Below are 17579 nucleotides of genomic sequence, written 5' to 3'. Positions count from 1 at the left end.
TGATTATCTAATCTAGATTATCTGATTATCTAATCTAGATTATCAAGTTTATTACCAGTGTGTGTTAAGCCCAGTTCGTACTTCTTGTGAAAGCGAAACTGAAGCAAACTTTCCTGCGTCACAATTGGAAATAGCAGCGTATACCGATTATTGCGCCACAAAATATTTGCTTCACTTACACATGGTGTTTGAACCAGTCTTTTATTATCATTATGCTGAGTACTTCCCTGAGTCTTGTTAAAACAATCCACATGTAGATTACTATGGTGGGATTCGAACCTACAACCTTTGCCATTCTAAAGCAGATGTCTTTACAACTAGACCACCAAGCTTGCCTGATAGCTAGCGGTAGTTCCAATCTTTTATACTCATAATAATAGTTCGTTTTTATTATATGATCTTCCTGTCAAGAGAACTCGATAAACTCCCACAAGGGGAGTTAAACTCCAAGCTGGCAACAGCCAATCTTTCTAAAACAAACATTGGTTTTACGTCTAAGATTATGAATTGCACAAATCGAGAAATTGATTCAGTAACTAGACGACAATACTATAAGTTCTGTTCATTGTGAAATCAGCGGTTAGCTTGGTAGGATTCGAACCCACAACCTTGTGATTGTAAGTGGTGCAGTTTAACCACTGGATCATGATGTGACATGGGAGGGGGGGCGGTGAAACACTGTCTTCCCCTGGCCTTAGGAAAAAACGACAAATCATCGATAGGGGGGAGAGAAGTTTTTAGAGCACAGCACTGAGGCTTTGGAACTCCCTACCTGAAACTTTCTAGCTCACTTAACATATTCGAGAACAGTTTAAAAACTCATCTTCATAGAGAACATTGTATTTAGTTTGTTTTTCCTATTATGTTATGCTACTTTCATTGCTTGTTGGTTGTTCTTTTTGTAGAGCAGCGCCATGAGAGCCGCTTGCGGCGAATACCGGCGCTATTAAAGGGTCCATTATTATTATTATTAGCGTATTTTGATGAGATCATCTTATCTTCTTGATTAATCTTTCAGAGTTGATCGGGGAGAAGTTAACTGTTGGGAAGATATATGCCGCTCTACTTATTTATGAGACGTGGCGAGAATACAAAGCAAAACTACAGAGGGATGGTCATGCGAGAACGGTAAGCAAAAATATCAACCCGTTTATTTTTATATTTTGTTATAATTTAATTTTACCGTAAAAAGATTGTGAGAATTCTAATCAAAATAACATTTGTGTAATCATATCCTGTGCATAAATTGTTTGGTTTCAACTAGGATTTTTTTTCTCCAGAATTTAAGTTTTTCAATAAAGTTTTGTTGTAGGGTAGTTGACCTAAACTTTACAAAAAGACCACAGCCATTTTTAACCTGTCATGCCCATCTTGAATCTGAGCCAACTTTTTTGACATTTTCCGTTTCTGAAAGTAAATCATAACTGCTGTAATTGTGTCAAGGAAGTGGTAAGAAAACATTCATAAAAGGAGTGAGGAGTTTTTATAGGAAGGAGCAAAGATGACCAGATTATGAGGAATTGAATCGTAGTTGAGTTTTTTATTTGTTGAGATGTAAATCCTAGTTTTTTATTTGATATCCCATTCTTGTTTATTTTCTGATATCCCATAAATATTTATTTTCTGATATCTGTCCATTTTCCTGCCTCACGACAGTTCATGGAAGTTATTGTAAATATCATAATTTATACCAATTTAAGTTTGGCACAAACTGGATTAATCTGGAAGGTTGTTTCAACTAACATGATTTGCAGTGAGTGTGCCATCATGATGAAAACTTGGGGTTTTTATCTCAAAGCGTTGCCAAGATTCTTCAATTTCTTGACAATTCCTACAATTATTGCATTCTTAAAAATTCCAGTTGTTCCCGTTGACTTTGTAGTTGCTCATTATGGTCCAGGACTTTACTATCCACCCTACTACAAATAATAACTTTATTCGCTGCTATGACACCGCATCGCTTTATAAATCCCCAAATTATCGCAGCAAAGCTCCGCCAACACTTCCATTCACTGATGCCACAAATCACCACACTCCCCCCTCACCCCCCCTCCCTCCCCCTCACCCCCCTCCCTCCCCCCTCCCCCCCCCACACACACACCAAAAGAAGCACAAGGATTGTCCTTTGCTCTGATTGCTAACCCATCATCATTATTTTATTTATTCGTCACTAACACGCCCATTTTTTGTTTACAGATTTCATTTTTTTTTTTTTTTTTGCTGTGCCATCATAATATCATGAAACCCGCTGTTTTTGCACTTTGACTTTGATTTTTATTGTTTGATTTCACCAGAGGGTACACTTTCATTGTTCCGCACTGTGAACAAAAACTTTTTACTTCAATAAAACAATGAAGCATAAAATATAATTTGGAAACACATGTTTGCTTATTTCTGGAACTTGGACTTTTGAAAGTGGACCCTTGCTGCAAACATTTTTATTTTCGTTCAAATGATTTGAATGTTTTTAAAACAATTGTTTTTTATTTTTTTTTACTTAAGTTGAAATTGGCATAGGCCTATAACAATGATTTCAGACAAAATTTGTTGTACTTTAAAAGCTCCCATCTTCTTTTGTTCAATATTTTTACAACAGTTTTATATTTTTGTTTTTCATTCGATAAAGTTTGCTCCGAGGTTATATGGACAATTATACAAATAATTTCAGACAAAATTATATGTTTTGTATTTTGTTTTTTTCCAAACTTTTGATTACTTATATACTTATAAATATCATCATTTGTTTGTTTCCATTTTGTTTGATTTTGCTGTGTTGCTTTCATTTGCATATAATTTGCATGACTTTACATATAATTTGCATGGATTTGCATGTATTTACCCGCCTTTTATCTCCTCCTTTCAATGCCTGCTTCCCGCTACTCGTAGGAGTTGTCCATTTTCCAGAAGCACTACAAACAAAACCCCTACATGGATATCAACAATATCTACTATCAAAAACTCTTCACAAACAAATTCAGAAAAGTAATTTTCGGTTTCCTCTGAGAGTGATTTTCTTTTTTTTAAAGTTTGCGGTTTTGTTTGAGTTTTAAATTTATTCAGGTTTTTGTATTTTCTCATCAACATCTATTACCATTAAGGAATAATACAATGTTTGATTGTTGTGCCGTTTGAAACCGTCATTTTCTTTATCCTCATTTTTTAAGTGGCACTCCTTTCCACATTTTCTCAAACCATTGCCATGGGTACTAACAGCAATTTTTTACCAAAAAAAACAACAAATTTGTGGCTTGACATTTCCACCCCAGCAGAGTCTTTCTCGAAGGCTAAACAAATTTATTAAAGGGTTTTTTGGTTGAGTTTAAAGGGAGGGTATACCAGTATTATAGAAGTTAATAAAAAAATTAACAACCAGGAAAACTTAATTGGTAATAAGCACTGCAGCTTTTGATAATGTATAACATTTTGAGAAACAAAGTAATGTGTATTTAGAGAAATCAAGTCAAAAACTGAGACGCATTTCTACTCGGATTGTGTTTTCCAATTATTGATTATTCTTCCTGCTGCAGATTTGCAGGAATATCTCAAAAACACTGCCACTAATATTTTTATTGGGTATAAATGAAACAATAATCACCAAGAAAAATGTGAATCATTTTATAATTACCTCTTGTGTCCTGATCAGATGCTCATCTTGCCGAGTCTATAACTTTATGCATTTTACTGATGCTCTGTAATCTTTTGGCTTTTGGCTTCTTGTGGCTACAGCTCTCGGCTTCTTATGGCTATGCCTCTTGGCTTCTTATGGCTATGCCGCTTGGTACTTGTGGCTATGTCTTTTGCCTTCTTGTGGCTACGTCTTATGTGTCTTCTATGCTATCACGATGCATCATGGATAATGAGCGGTCTCAATTGTTGCATCATGACTTCCGATTTTAGATTTTTTTCTTGAACTCTGTATCCGATTAGATCTGTTGTATTTATCTTTAACTGTGTATCTTGTAATAATTTAACAACATTATCTCTTCTGTTTGTGGTAGAGTCTTCAAATACATGGTCTGCGGAATTTGTAGCATGTAGTTTTTTGAGAACCCTTATATCCGTCTTTTTGACCTTCTTGAGACTGTGTATATGAGCGTATGGGAGATGCGTTACCATGGTGACAGTATATTTAGGAGTAGTTGCTGGTTGGTAGTTTGCCATTTGGTCTGTAGTGCATTTGATATACTTTTAGCTTTTATAGTCTATTTAAAGGGACTACAGTACTGTCCCTGGAATGTAGTCAGTTACATGTTGTAATGCTTGTGCATTTTTACTCGGTACGTCTGTAAATTTTCTTTCCTCGTGAACTAACTTTCATTTTATCCAGATTTACAGGTTCAAGTTCAAGAGTTCTGATCCACTCCAGGGTATAATAATAATATCATATCATCTTGTAGAATAAACCGTTTTCTTGTGTTTTTTTTCTCCGTTTTGATAACTACATGACCAGCTTCGTTATCAGAAGCGTATGGAATACCTACGCAAGGTTCGTGGCCGCGGGGAACCGACGTTACTAGAGGTCCCAACCTCGGACGGAACCTTCCACCGACACACCGTACGCGAGGTATATGTCTAGAACAACCAAAACTCATGTTATATCAATGCAGTATATCTTCTCTATCAGTAGTCTTTTAGTAGATATCTTAGAAGATATATCTTTTGCTTTCTTGGTATAGCCGTCAAACTTGAGCTTTTAATCTTTTAACGCTCTGTAAGAATGTCAAGTATTAACAAAATCTAGTCGTACTAACTGCAACAGACAATATTGATTCGTATATTGACAAAGACATTTTGGTAAAAAGTGCAGTAGTAATTATACATGTAACTTAAAAAATCAGCATTTTTAACCTTTAACCAAAAAATTGTATAGCTTCATAATGAAATATTATATATTCAAACTTTTGAGAAAACATTAAAGACTTCACCTTATTCAGAATTTTCATCAAATTTGAGAAAACATTTAGCCATTCTATTTTACTGAATCCTTATTTGATGGCACAATACATGTCAAAACTCACCAATATCAGAAACAGCTTTCTTTCAACTCATGCATTGGACCACAATCTTGTCACATGCTCTTTGAGGCTTTATTTCATTGGCCAATGGTCCTGTCACATGACTTTACAAGCTCATTTTATTGGGTAACGGATCTTACACAACACTCACCATTCTACCCACAATCCATCAGACTATAACCAGAGTCAGGGGCCCAATTTCATAGAGCCAATAAGCACAACAACTTGCTACGCACAGAATAAATAGTATTGCTTAGCAGAAACAGGTCACCAGCCAAAATGACTTTAAGTTTGCATTGTTGTTGCTGGTGCCCAACTCAATTGGTGCTTAGCAAAGAATTTGTTTAAGCGGTATTTTCTGCTAAACAGCTTTCTGAAATTGGGGCCATAGCTATGTTCAGCAGAGGATTCTGACTTGAGACCTAAATATGGAGTAATTTTTCGGGTTCATTATTTCTTTTTCCACCACAGGTAGCAGGGTTATATTTTAGATATCTGGTGGCGGACATAATCTTTCTATATTCTTCATCTACATCAGGTGTCGGCTCCGTTTCATAAATCTTTTCATCTTTCTAAAAAGGGATTTATTTTAAAGCAATATCCAAACTCAAGTGCCCTTCCCTTCACCAATTTCTGTGAAAAAGTGAAAAGAGTGTCTTTACACCATTCGCAAAAGCCGCAACCTTAAGTTTGGAAATTTGTTCTGCGTTTTTTCCTTCTTTTTAAAATCTTCATAAAGAGCGAGCTGCTTTATTTTTGTCCCATGCGGCAAATCCACCAAATGAATTCTGATATACTCAAACGGTATTGCTTTAGAATGTATTCTTGCTTTTTCTTTGCAGGTAGATATCTCAGTCTAACTCTTATCATTGCATTCATTGATATGTCCATGTGAATTGAAAATAGATAGAAGATTTAGGCGGCCCCCAAAAAGCTCCCAACCTACACGGAAAGTTTACAGGACCCATCATAACGTTTCTTAAAGGCACTGGACCCTATTGGCATAAAAACTTTTATTGTTAACAATCAATGGAGAGCTGTTGATAGTACAAAACATTGTGAGAAACGGCTCCCTCTGAAATAACAAAGTTTTCAAGAAAGAAGTTATTTTTTTATTAACATATTTTAATTTAATTTCGTGACCTCAGAATTTGATTTTGAGGTTTCGAAATCAAGCATCTGAAAGGATACAACTTCTTGTGACAAGGGTGTTTTTCCCCATTATTATCTCGCAATTTCGACGACCACTTGAGGTGACTGGTCTTTGATAATTACCAAAGGTGTCCAGTGTCTTTAACTTTAAATCATCCTTCTGGTTGTGAGAATGATTTTCATTTTTGGAAACCATTTCAGTTCAATTCAATTCAATATCATAAAATCCTTATTGAAATAAAGTCCAGGCTTTCACCTCCATTGATTTCAGCACTAAATCAAAAGTTATTGAATGTTACAAAAATAGTTTCTGCTATGAATTTTCTTTGGGCATTCTGAAAAGAATCTGGGCACATCTCCTTTTTTTTCAACAATTTACTTTGTTTTTCAGCATAGATTCACTAAAATGATCGAGTTCAGCGCCATTTTTTCCCCCTGTAAACTGAAGGGTTGGGGGCTTTTAAATTATTTACAAATTGACAACTTTTTGCAAGATGAACCAAAATCATTATTTTTTTTAATCAGAATTACAAGTACACTCTTGAACTCACTGTTATAGACATTTGTAGATACATTCTCAAATCCATAGTGAAAGAAAATTTGTTGGGTGGTTTGATTTGCAAACTACAACTCGTCCAAATTGGGAAGTTTAATTTTGTAACAATATACCCGGTACTGAAGAATCTAAAATGCAAAGTTCTATATAAAGTTCATTCATAGTTTTCTTGTTGGATCAGGATGCTTTACAAATTAAAGAACAAGTTTGTAGAACTTTCTGAAAAACAACTTCCTGACACCAAATTCAAAGAAAACTGTAGTTTAAAGACACTGGACACTATTGGTAATTGTCAAAGACCAGTCTTCGCAGTTGGTGTATCTCAACATATACATTAAATAACAAACCTGTGAAAATTTGAGCTCAATCGGACATCAAAGTTGCGTGATAATGACGAAGGAAAAATCACCCTTGTCATACAAAGTGGTGTGCTCTCAGATGCTTGATTTTGAGACCTCAAATTCTAAACTTGAGGTCTCGAAATCAAATTTGTGGAAAATTACTTCTTTCTCGAAAACTACATTACTTCAGAGGGTGCCGTTTCTCACAATGTTTTATACCGTCAACCTCTCCCCATTACTGGTTACAAAGAAAGGTTTTATGCTAATAATTATTTTGAGTAATTACCAATAGTGTCCACTGCCTTGAAGTGTGTACTTGTTTTTCAAACTTTGATTATTACTAACTCGTATTCTTGGCACTAATATTTCACCTTCTTTAGATGGGCTCACAAACCGGCATCTAACACCAGACTGGCATGTACTACTCATCACCATTATCAACATGAACATCCCTCATCATAATGGAACTTTCCATTCTTCTTTTTAATTGTTAATAAGCACGGAACACTCCATTGTATCAAATTAGGGGTGGGAGTGATTTCATGATGTTTGTAAATAGCTGTATTAAAGATTCAAATATATATATATATTTGGTACAAAAAACCAACTTACTTTTGAAATAATTTGTATTAAATATATCTAGCATAATGCTGTTTATACCTTCAAAGAAAGAGAACAAAATATACATGAACAAATCTTCACCTGTAGTGTTCACCCCTCCCACCCAAAATCACCATTTTTAATTTCCCTTTTTTATTTTCTTGTATTTTTGTGTTGGTGTGGATAAATCAAAGTATGTTTTTCTTGCAGGAATCTTTTGCATAGTTATGCTCCGTGGTTCACCAAGGGTTCACCCCAGGGTTTTCACCCAGTGTTCACACAGTGTTCACCCAGGGTTCACCCAGGGCTACTTAAACAAGCTTGCCACCCGTTCTGGTCTTCTCAGCTTTACTTCTGCATGATCCTTCTCCCGTCATCTAGGCTCTATTGATTTGTCTCAAAATTATCCTTCAGATAAAGAAATTATTGTACAGTTTATCGACTCAAAGAGTTATTCACAGTGAGACAAAGTTTGTGTTGTTTGGTCGATTCATATGAGGTGCTGAAATTGTAATGACTTATTAAATGTCTTAGTTTTTGATGCAGTAGAACTGCTGTATCGTCTCATCTAACACACTAACAATGCATTCCATTTTCTTAATCCATCAAGATCATTCTTAAGGACCGAGATTTTATGATGATACATTTTGTGTTTTGAGACAATTGATAAACCTATTTGAAGAGATCGTTCATCATCTTTTATATCGGTACCTTTGTGCTCCCACCCAATTCAGCTTTATACCCAGTTTACTTTTTATCAATATTTCGCGGTTGAGGTATTTCACTGTAAACGTAGGGCCCCCGTGGTTACTGTAGTTTATATCTCCAGGGATACAATATTTTGTATCTCCTTGGTTACCATCGTTTATATTTTCATGTTTACAATAGTTTATATTTCCGGGGTTACCATAGTTTATATTTCCACGGTTACCATAGTTGTTATATCTCCATGGTTACCAATGTTTATATTTCCACGTTTACCATTGTTTATATTTCCACGGTTACCTTAGTTTTTATATCTCCATAGTTACCAATGTTCATATCTCCACGGTTACCATTGTTTGTATCTCATCGTTTATATTTCCATGGTTACCATAGTTTACATTTCCACGGTTACCATAGTTATATCTCCACGGTTACCTTAGTTTTTCTATCTCCATGGTTACCAATGTTTATATCACCTTGATTGCCAATGTTTTATCTCCAAAGGTACATATATTTTGATACTTTCGTGGTGGCTGTAGTTTTGTGGCATTCAGAGGCTCATCCATCCTAGTGGTTATGGGAAATCTTGCATCATAGGTACCTTGTTTTCCATGGTTACGGATCCCTCTTTTATTTATGGCAGTTGTTTTGATGATATTCTCATCTCTTCGGTGGTTGTGGGAGTATCTTTGTTTCCATGGTAACTATGTTGTCTTCCCAGAAGTCATTTGTGATGATTCCTCGTCATATGATTTCCTATCAGATCAGGCTGTATTCCTTCCATCCCGTTAAACTGCCATTTTTACTCGTTGACAAATCCATTTTTCTTGTAGCATTGAGGAAAATGAATCATCTGAATTTTGTCTTTTTTGGAGGTGTCGAATTTCTTACCAGCATTTATTATTCTGAATCTGTATCAAACCATATTTGATAACTTTCATAAAACATAATTTGTAATTTCTAGCTACAAACAACCAGATACCCAGAAGGCAGTCAAAATACCAATTAAATACAATTTATTCTGAATTAAATGTATGCTCCATGTATTCCTTCGTATATATAAAACTACAGTTGTCTTTATTTCTGCCATTTTTATTAGAAATTAGCTGAATGAGCTTAATGCAAAAAAAATATATGTTTAAGTTTCAAAGGTGTATAAAGTTCAATTTTACTTTTTATAAAACAAAGAAAATTGTATAATATTTTACCTGTCGTAAATGTGGTATTTCCACATGACAGAACCTCAAGGTATCAATATTCAAATATCCATAAACTCATTTGTGAATATTATGTTTAATTGTGAAATGTGTGGAAATGTACAGTATGTCATTTTATTTAAAAGTTCAGTCTTAGTTTTGTACGTTTTTAAAGAGACTAATGGTACAGCATTTGAATCAGTAGTCGATTAAAGTTGTTAAAGCCATTGGACACTTTCGGTAAACAGTATTGTCCAATGCCCACACTTCGTGTATCACAACTTATATATAAAATAACAAACCTGTGAAAACTTAGGCTCAATCGGTCATCGGAGTCGGGAGAAAATAACGGGGAAAACCCACCCTTGTTTCAGCACGTTTCGCCGTGTCATGACATGTGTTTATAATAAATCTGTAATTCTCGACAACGAGAATTGATAATTGTTTTCATGTTTTCTCGAACAGTAAAGCATTTCATGGAATAACATTTCAAGAAAAGTCTTTCACCATTACCTAAGTAAAGTTATTTGTAAATCTGTGAAAGTGTATAATGGCTTTAAGTTGAAACTACAGAGTGTGGTTTCGCTTTTGATTTAGAATGTTACGGATTTCATTACTCCAATCTGAAAACGATCCGCTAACTTTATTGGTTTGAAAAGTTGACATAAATCTGTCTTAATCCTCAGATGTCAGGGCTGTTCATCAAATGTTGTACCATTCCAGTTTATTTGTTCCATGTTTGTGTGTTTAATAATTACATGTAAATTGTTATGCAATCTTTTCTGAACACAAATTATTCATATTTAAAAACATCAATTTTACATGAATGGGAATAGTTGCATCGTGGTATTATTCAAATGTAATTTGGGCTTTGAATTAGTTATCAAAAGAGTGGCTGTAGCTTACATTATCAATTAATCAATCAATCAATTAATCAATCAATCAATTTGTCTTTATATATTATTGGGTAAAAGGAATTCTTCACATAATCAATGTTAGCGTATAGTTCTAAAGTGACTTCATCAAAAAGTGATTCTTTATCCCAGAAGATTTGCCTGTGCATGACAAAATTAAGACAAATTTGATTCCAAAATGCTAAACACCAAGTTATAAACATTTTATCGCTTTAATAATAGAATAGCCTTAAGATGTATACAGTTTTTAATGGTTTAACTTTTGATATTTTAATGTTTTTACAAAACATTAAAAACAACAAAGATCACCATGACTTCCATGTTATTAGTTTATTATAATATTTTAATGTTTCTTTGTAAACATTAAGAGCAACAAGATCGTCTTGTCTTCCATTTTAAAGTTAATCACAGTCAACAAAAGCTTTCAACAGTTGTTTACAGCAATGACCCTGAGGTCATTTTGTTACAGTGTTTTAGGTTTTGTTTGTTGCTGTGCCTGTTTTTATTTTTGTTTACTTGTTTTTGCAATACTGTTTGTCAACGTCTTGTGAAATTCTTTGTTATAAATTACGTTATGCAGATGCATCAGCTTCGTATTGTTAATGTATTTCAACGGAGCATATATACAGAATTAATTTAATAGTCAGGGGCCAATTTCATAGAGCTGCTTAAGCAAAAAATTTGGTTAAGTGCGAAAATAGCTTGCTTATTTTACACATGTTACAGGCCAAAATGTCATGCCATATACATTGCTTGTGACTGGTATTGGGCTATTGTTTACTTAGCATAACAATTGAGTGGAGTCTTAGCTGGTATTCTGATTTTATTAAGCATGGATTATTTCGCTTAAGCAGAATTTTGTGCTTAAGCAGCTCAAAAACTGATCGTATCTGTTTGTGCCTCATGCCTTTTAATTGTTGATAGTTAAAAATCATATTATAGTAGCAATCAAGAAGTGAGGTTTAATTTGACACCATTTGAAATGGAAAGAGATCTTTTCTGAAATTATCCGAAAGAAATAAAAATGATAATTCTTGAGGAGATATGTGCCTTTGTTTTTCGAAATCCGTTTAAATTGAACGTGATGGTTGGTTGGTTTGTATATTGGTTGAAGGTAGGCCGTTGACAGTAATAAAAAACATAATCTGTACATGAGGATGTTGTCATGGTGATGATGATTGTTGACAGTGATGATGCGTCCGGCATGTGGTGGAGGAATAATCATCTTTATCTGAGAGTCTTGTCGACTTGGGTTTCTTCCTGGTGGTGGGTGTGGCTTTCATCTTTCTCTTTTATACTCCAAGGTGTTGATTTGGTGTCTTGGGACACCATAAACATAGATTTCTGTCGTAGATTAGAATTTGTCTGTCTAAGGTATATAAACATTATTAACTCGACAGCCATGGCACAAGACTACAACTCGTCAGTGTTTGATACCTTGACTTCACCATCAGATGTCCAGTTGCAAGTGACTTGGCGGTTTGGCCCCCGACTACTTGGACAACTTATCAGTGTCTCTACTGTAGTTAGAATATTTGGTCTATAGATGTGTAGAATTAATGGTGGAGGGATTGAGATTTAAGAATGGGTTTGGTCATCTTCAATCTTCCAGTCTGGTCTGTAGATTATGTTAAGTGTTAATGGTGGGGGGTTTGAGTGTTGACGATTTGAGAAATTTACATTTTAAGATTTGAGAATCTTCAAGTTTCTGGCCGAGGAGAACCCATCATTGATTAAGGTTTGTTTGATCACCATTGTGGTTTCAACAGCAGTTCAGTGACTGCGCTGGCCACACATGTATAAAGAGAGGTTTATTGCATTGTTGAGTTTTACTTTCTCTCTATTTTGTGCTTCTTTTTTTCTTTGGTGATGGGATGGGGGGTAGTCAATAGGGTAGGGAGTTTTTATAATATGGTTTGCAGTTTTGTGACCACATGTTAAAGGAACACGTTGCCTTGGATCGGTCGAGTTGGTCTTTGAAAAACGTTTGTAACCGTTTTTTATAAAATGCATATGGGTAGAAAGATGTTGTAAAAGTAGAATACAATGATCCACACAAACATGCCTCGAAATTGCGTGGTTTTCCTTTTACCTCGTCGACTAACACGTCGGCCATTTATGGGGGTCAAAATTTTGACTCCCATAAATGGCCGACCCTGTTAGTTCGCACAGTAGAAGGAAAACCACGCAATTTCGAGGCAAACTTGTGTGGATCATTGTATGCTACTTTTAAAACATCTTTCCAACCATATGCATTATATAAAAAACGGTTACAGGGCTTTTGTTTTGACCAACTCGTCCGATCCAAGGCAACGTGTTCCTTTAAGAGGTTTTATTGCATTATAGAGTGTTTTATTCCTTCTTTCTTTCCTTTTTTGTTTGGTGGCGGGGTGTTCAGCAGGGTGGAGATTTTTCCGAATATGGTTTGCAGTGTTGTGTAACTTAAGACCTTTTTCTTTCAGAGTGAATAACTGAGTGAGTGGTGTTCTTTCGGGTATAATTTTACTAATGTTCCCTTTAGAATCTGTACGATAGTAAATTGTTTTTACAGTTTTCTGTATTTAGGATTTCTCTCCTTGAAATAGAAAGTTTGACATAGGTGGTACTTCATACTAATCAGAGATTAAAGGAACACGTTGCGTTGGATCGGTCGAGTTGATCTTTGAAAAGTGTTTGAAACCGTTTGTTATAAAATGCATATGGTTAGAAAGATATGTTAAAAGTACAATACAATGATCCACACAAATATGCCTCGAAATTGCGTGGTTTTCCTTTTACTTTGCGAACTAACACGGTCGGCAATATATGGGAGACAAAAATTTGACTCCCATAATTGGCTGACGGTGTTAGTCGACGAGGTAAAAGGAAAACCAAGCAATTTTGAGTGATACTTGTGTGGACCATTATATTCCAGTTTTAAATATCTCTTTAATCATATGCGTTTTATAACAAGCGGTTACAAACGCTTTTCAAAGACCAATTTGACCGATCCAAGGCAATGTTTCCTTTCAGTTTTCACTTGTTTAGACTGAACCACACTCATTTCACTGATCACATGACTTTCTCTTTGCAGTCAACTCTGATCTTTTAGTGTTTCTTTTTTACTAGAAATTAAACGGATGGATTCTTGGTCTTTCACTGAGAGTAAATTGTTCAAGTTACTTCAGGACCACTTTATAAAAAGCTTGAATTTCTAAACCTCTTTTCAATTTGGTTGTACAATTAATCTGGCGCCCTCTCTCTGCAACTAGTATTGTTTCATAGACTTGTACATGTCATTGTACCAAATTGTTCAGAATCTTACACAGTTTTGTTTATTTACATGCTGAAGTGACTTGACAAGTTTACTTTCATCCTCTGTGATGTACAACAATAGATCCTCTGGCATACTTGCATAGTATCACAAGCTTAAAACAGCGCCCTCATGGAGGTCAAAGAAATACCAATTTGCTGACAGGTCAATGGTGGATTTCACAAAGTTTTAAAGGCAGTGGACACTTTTGGTAATTGTCAAAGACCAGTCTTTTCACTTGCTGTATCTCAACATATGCATACAATAACAAACCTGTGAAAATTTGAGCTCAATTGGCCTTTGTCGAAGTTAAAAGATAATAATAAAAGAAAAAACACCCTCGTCACTCGAAGTTGCATGCTTTCAGATGCTTGATTTCGAGACCTCAAAATCTAATCCTGAGGTCTCGAAATCAAATTCGTGGAATATTACTTCTCTCTCAAAAACTACGTCACTTCAGAGGGAGCCGTTTCTCACAATGTTTTATACTATCAACAGCTCCCCATTACTCAAAACCAATTGAAGTTTTATGCTAATACTTTTTATGCTAGTAGTGCCCACTGCCTTTAAGACTAGTTTTATCACGAGTCAGGACGAGTTACTCATCTTAACTTAATCTCTCCTTAAGAGTCTAAGGACTAGTCCTAAGTTAGGACTATTTTTGTGAAGCCGACCTTTGGCGCGTAAATGCATACATGTTTTCATTGCTTTCAGTGCAAGGGGGATCTATGAATGGGATTCAGCACGAAGGGTTAAGAAGCTACCTGAACAAGATGGGGGTCAAGGTTTTGTTTTGCGGAGATTTTTTTTTTAAGACATGTTTTGGGTTCTCCATTGAGGAGCCTTTCCACATTGGAGTCTGAGTCTTTCATCATTCATTTTTTTTGTAGAAAAAAAAGCTTTTTCTGATGATTACACTGTTGATTGTTATTTAGGGAAAAATCCTCCCAGATCTCCCTTCATCCTTTCCTTCCTGCTACCCATTGCTTATATACCTGAAACCACCTATCCATCCGTTACATTTAACCTTTAACCTTTAACCTTTAACCTTTAACCTTTAACCTATGGCATGAATGAATATATACAGTGGCTTATCCAGGGTAATAACTTTGGAGAAGTAGTTTTAGATTTCATAATAAGGATGTGGGAGTGAAAACATAGTATCAAAATTTAAAAGAAAACATAATCTATTTTAAATAATTAGAGATTTTTAGCAAAATTTCACTTCAGAATGATTTCACAATTTCTCTTGATTCTCCATGACATCTAAAATCCTGGATCCACTGAATATATTTTTCCTATCATAAAAAAAACGCATGTGAATGAAAAGAATCCCACATTAAAAATATCACTTTCATTTTTCCCCCCATTTTATTTTTACTGCTCTTACCTTTAAATCACTCAGTTCATCCAAGCTGCTCAAAAGGTAATCATCAGTGCTCATTGCCAGCCAGAATTTCTCTCTTTTTTACACTTTTTTAGATTTCCAATTTTTAGATTTTCGTCAGTTTCAACATTTATCTTCACTTTTTAAATGTTTTAGTTACCTCTTCTTCTGTTTATTTGTCTGGTGGAATTTCTTTCTAGATTTTGTCTTTTTTATATAATTATACTTCTGTCTTTGCTTTTTGTTCAACTTTTTTATCTGTCTCTTTTATCTGTCCTTCAAATTGTGTCACTTTTGGTCATCTCTGAGAGTTGAGGATCTTGGATATTCAGAAAAAAAAAAATAAATAAAAACAAGAAGTGCAGGAGGAAAGCTTCAGTTTATGAACATTTTATCGCTGATATTATTTGCATGCCTCATTTTACAATAATCTAATTTCCCAAGCACCAATCCTGACAAAAGTTTGTTTTATCATCAGTTGTTTTCTAATTCACATTTTTAATCCTTTCCATTACATTTAAACTTATTGCATGAATGCACGTCAAACTGACCACAGTAGTCACACAGTTTTCTTCCACTTTTACATATCTCACTAATTTTATATCTTCCATTTTAGAAATCTTCTAAACTTAAACTTTAGATTTAGTTTGTTTTCTTTAGGCCTTAGGAAAATTTGTTCCTTTTTTGTTATACTATTTTTTTAGAATTTCTTTTTTCAGATTCATTCATTTCTATTCCTTAACTTTTTGAACAAGGAAAGATTTTAGTTCACAACTGTAGCAGTTTTATAAAGAAATCTTACCATAAGCCTTAACAACGCATAGACATTTTCACAAATACACATTGCGCAAGCGCTTACTGTTGAATGGGGTGCATGCTGGTCTAGCTAGGGATCAAATTGATCACTAGCTAGACCAGCATGCACTGTGACTCTATGGGAAACACGTGCACACCCTGTATTTGCGAAAAAGGTCTATTGGTCTGTCTGTTATAGCGCCCTCTTGTGATGTCCTGCAAGTTCACTTTACTTCCTTCTGCCCCCAAAACGAGCAAACAAAAGCCACAATGAATAATAGTATAATAAATATCTCCTTGGTTGATATGATCATTTCAATGCAAACAAAATAAAAACGCTAAAGCTCTACCACACAATTCTTTATTTCTGGGGAAAAGTACAATAGCCAGCCTCTCAACTGAGTTTCTCAAAAAACATTTCTTCAAAGTCAGCCTTTACCATAAACATGCTTTTGTTTGTTACCTAGTGTGCCTATTTTGATGTTTTGCACTATGTACCAAACTCAAAATGCTGCTGCTGCTATGACAAAACAATAATAGTGGATTTGTATTTGTTGGGAAAAGGATTTGGGATTGTCGCTACCTTGATCCGACCTTGTCTTTGTTATTCTCTGGAAATACCCCTGAGTACAATACCGCAAAGTCAAATCCTTGGAAACTCTGGCCAAAATAAATATCTTACACAACCTTTGCGTATCATTGAATGAAATTTGAAAGATTGAGGTAAGTTTGGGCAGACTTCTTTAGTGGTAGTCTTGAGCAGACTTCTTTAGTGGTAATTTTGAAGAGGGAGGGAGAGTAACTGCACGATACCCCTCCCTCTTAATTGACACCCGTTTGAACTCATACTAGGAACACTTAAAATAAAGTGTTTGACAGGAAAAGTAACTATCTGTCTTTAAATTTAGGAAAGATACAACACACTGTATGTTGGCCTATAACTCACATTAAGAAAAAAACATCCAAAATCTAGTGCCCCCCCCCTTTCATATGTATGATCAAACTGATCAGTTTTAAGATGTAGAAAAGTTTGCTTCAGAGTAATACACAACGGAAATACTTTTCTTGTACAATTCAAGCTCAATTTTTTCTCTATCATCATGGATCACTCAAAAGAAATAAGAAACGAGCCAAACTGCAAAGGAATGAACAAATTTAACAGGGATTTCTTAAGATTTGCTGATACATGTATACAACTATTTAAATGTCTGGACTTAAAAATTTACTAGAAGCACTCTTGCACAACTTCAATTCATATTTTGTGTATCAACTTTGGTTCCTGAAGTTTATCAAATGAAAAGGTATGAGCAGGTATCAGGATGTAAGCCCGAAAGAATAACCCTAAGACCTTAAGTATTTTGATGTCTGCACTTTTACAGACATCTTCACCTGCATGTTCTGGTCTTGTTCCTGTTTGGAATCAATCGACAATATCCTATAATTCAGGATGGATTCAACCGGTATAAAAACACTCCCTCCGGAGACATCTGGACCGATAATGTGTTATTCCTCTCTCTAATGTCCTATTTATCCTATTTATCCTTCCTTTTATTGCCAGTTCTTCTTCACTTCGTCTTTTTTATTGTCTTTGTCTCCGAGAATCTTTTGTCGTTTTTTTTTTGCCGA

At 34.9% G+C, this 17579-nt stretch overlaps 1 protein-coding gene across 21 annotated transcripts in view; it reads left to right on the top strand.

Moving 5' to 3' along the window:
* LOC139947974 (voltage-dependent calcium channel type A subunit alpha-1-like) overlaps window positions 1-17579 on the top strand; it is a 201713-nt gene that overhangs the window by 160472 nt on the left and 23662 nt on the right. For 17 of the 21 annotated variants that reach the window (XM_071945897.1, XM_071945893.1, XM_071945898.1 and 14 more), the window contains 3 exons: window positions 1019-1128; window positions 4451-4564; window positions 15177-15197. In XM_071945897.1, the coding sequence (XP_071801998.1) occupies window positions 1019-1128; window positions 4451-4564; window positions 15177-15197 (245 nt within the window). Of the gene's footprint in view, window positions 1-1018; window positions 1129-1656; window positions 1672-2886; window positions 2983-4450; window positions 4565-15176; window positions 15198-17579 lie in introns of all 21 variants that reach the window. The other 4 variants (XM_071945892.1, XM_071945889.1, XM_071945900.1 and 1 more) reach the window with 3 other exon arrangements.

Source organism: Asterias amurensis, chromosome 15 (assembly GCF_032118995.1).
Source record: "Asterias amurensis chromosome 15, ASM3211899v1".
In the NCBI taxonomy this organism is placed as follows: domain Eukaryota; kingdom Metazoa; phylum Echinodermata; class Asteroidea; order Forcipulatida; family Asteriidae; genus Asterias; species Asterias amurensis.
Note: the sequence above shows the minus strand (reverse complement) of the source record. Positions and strands in the feature narration are given on the sequence as shown.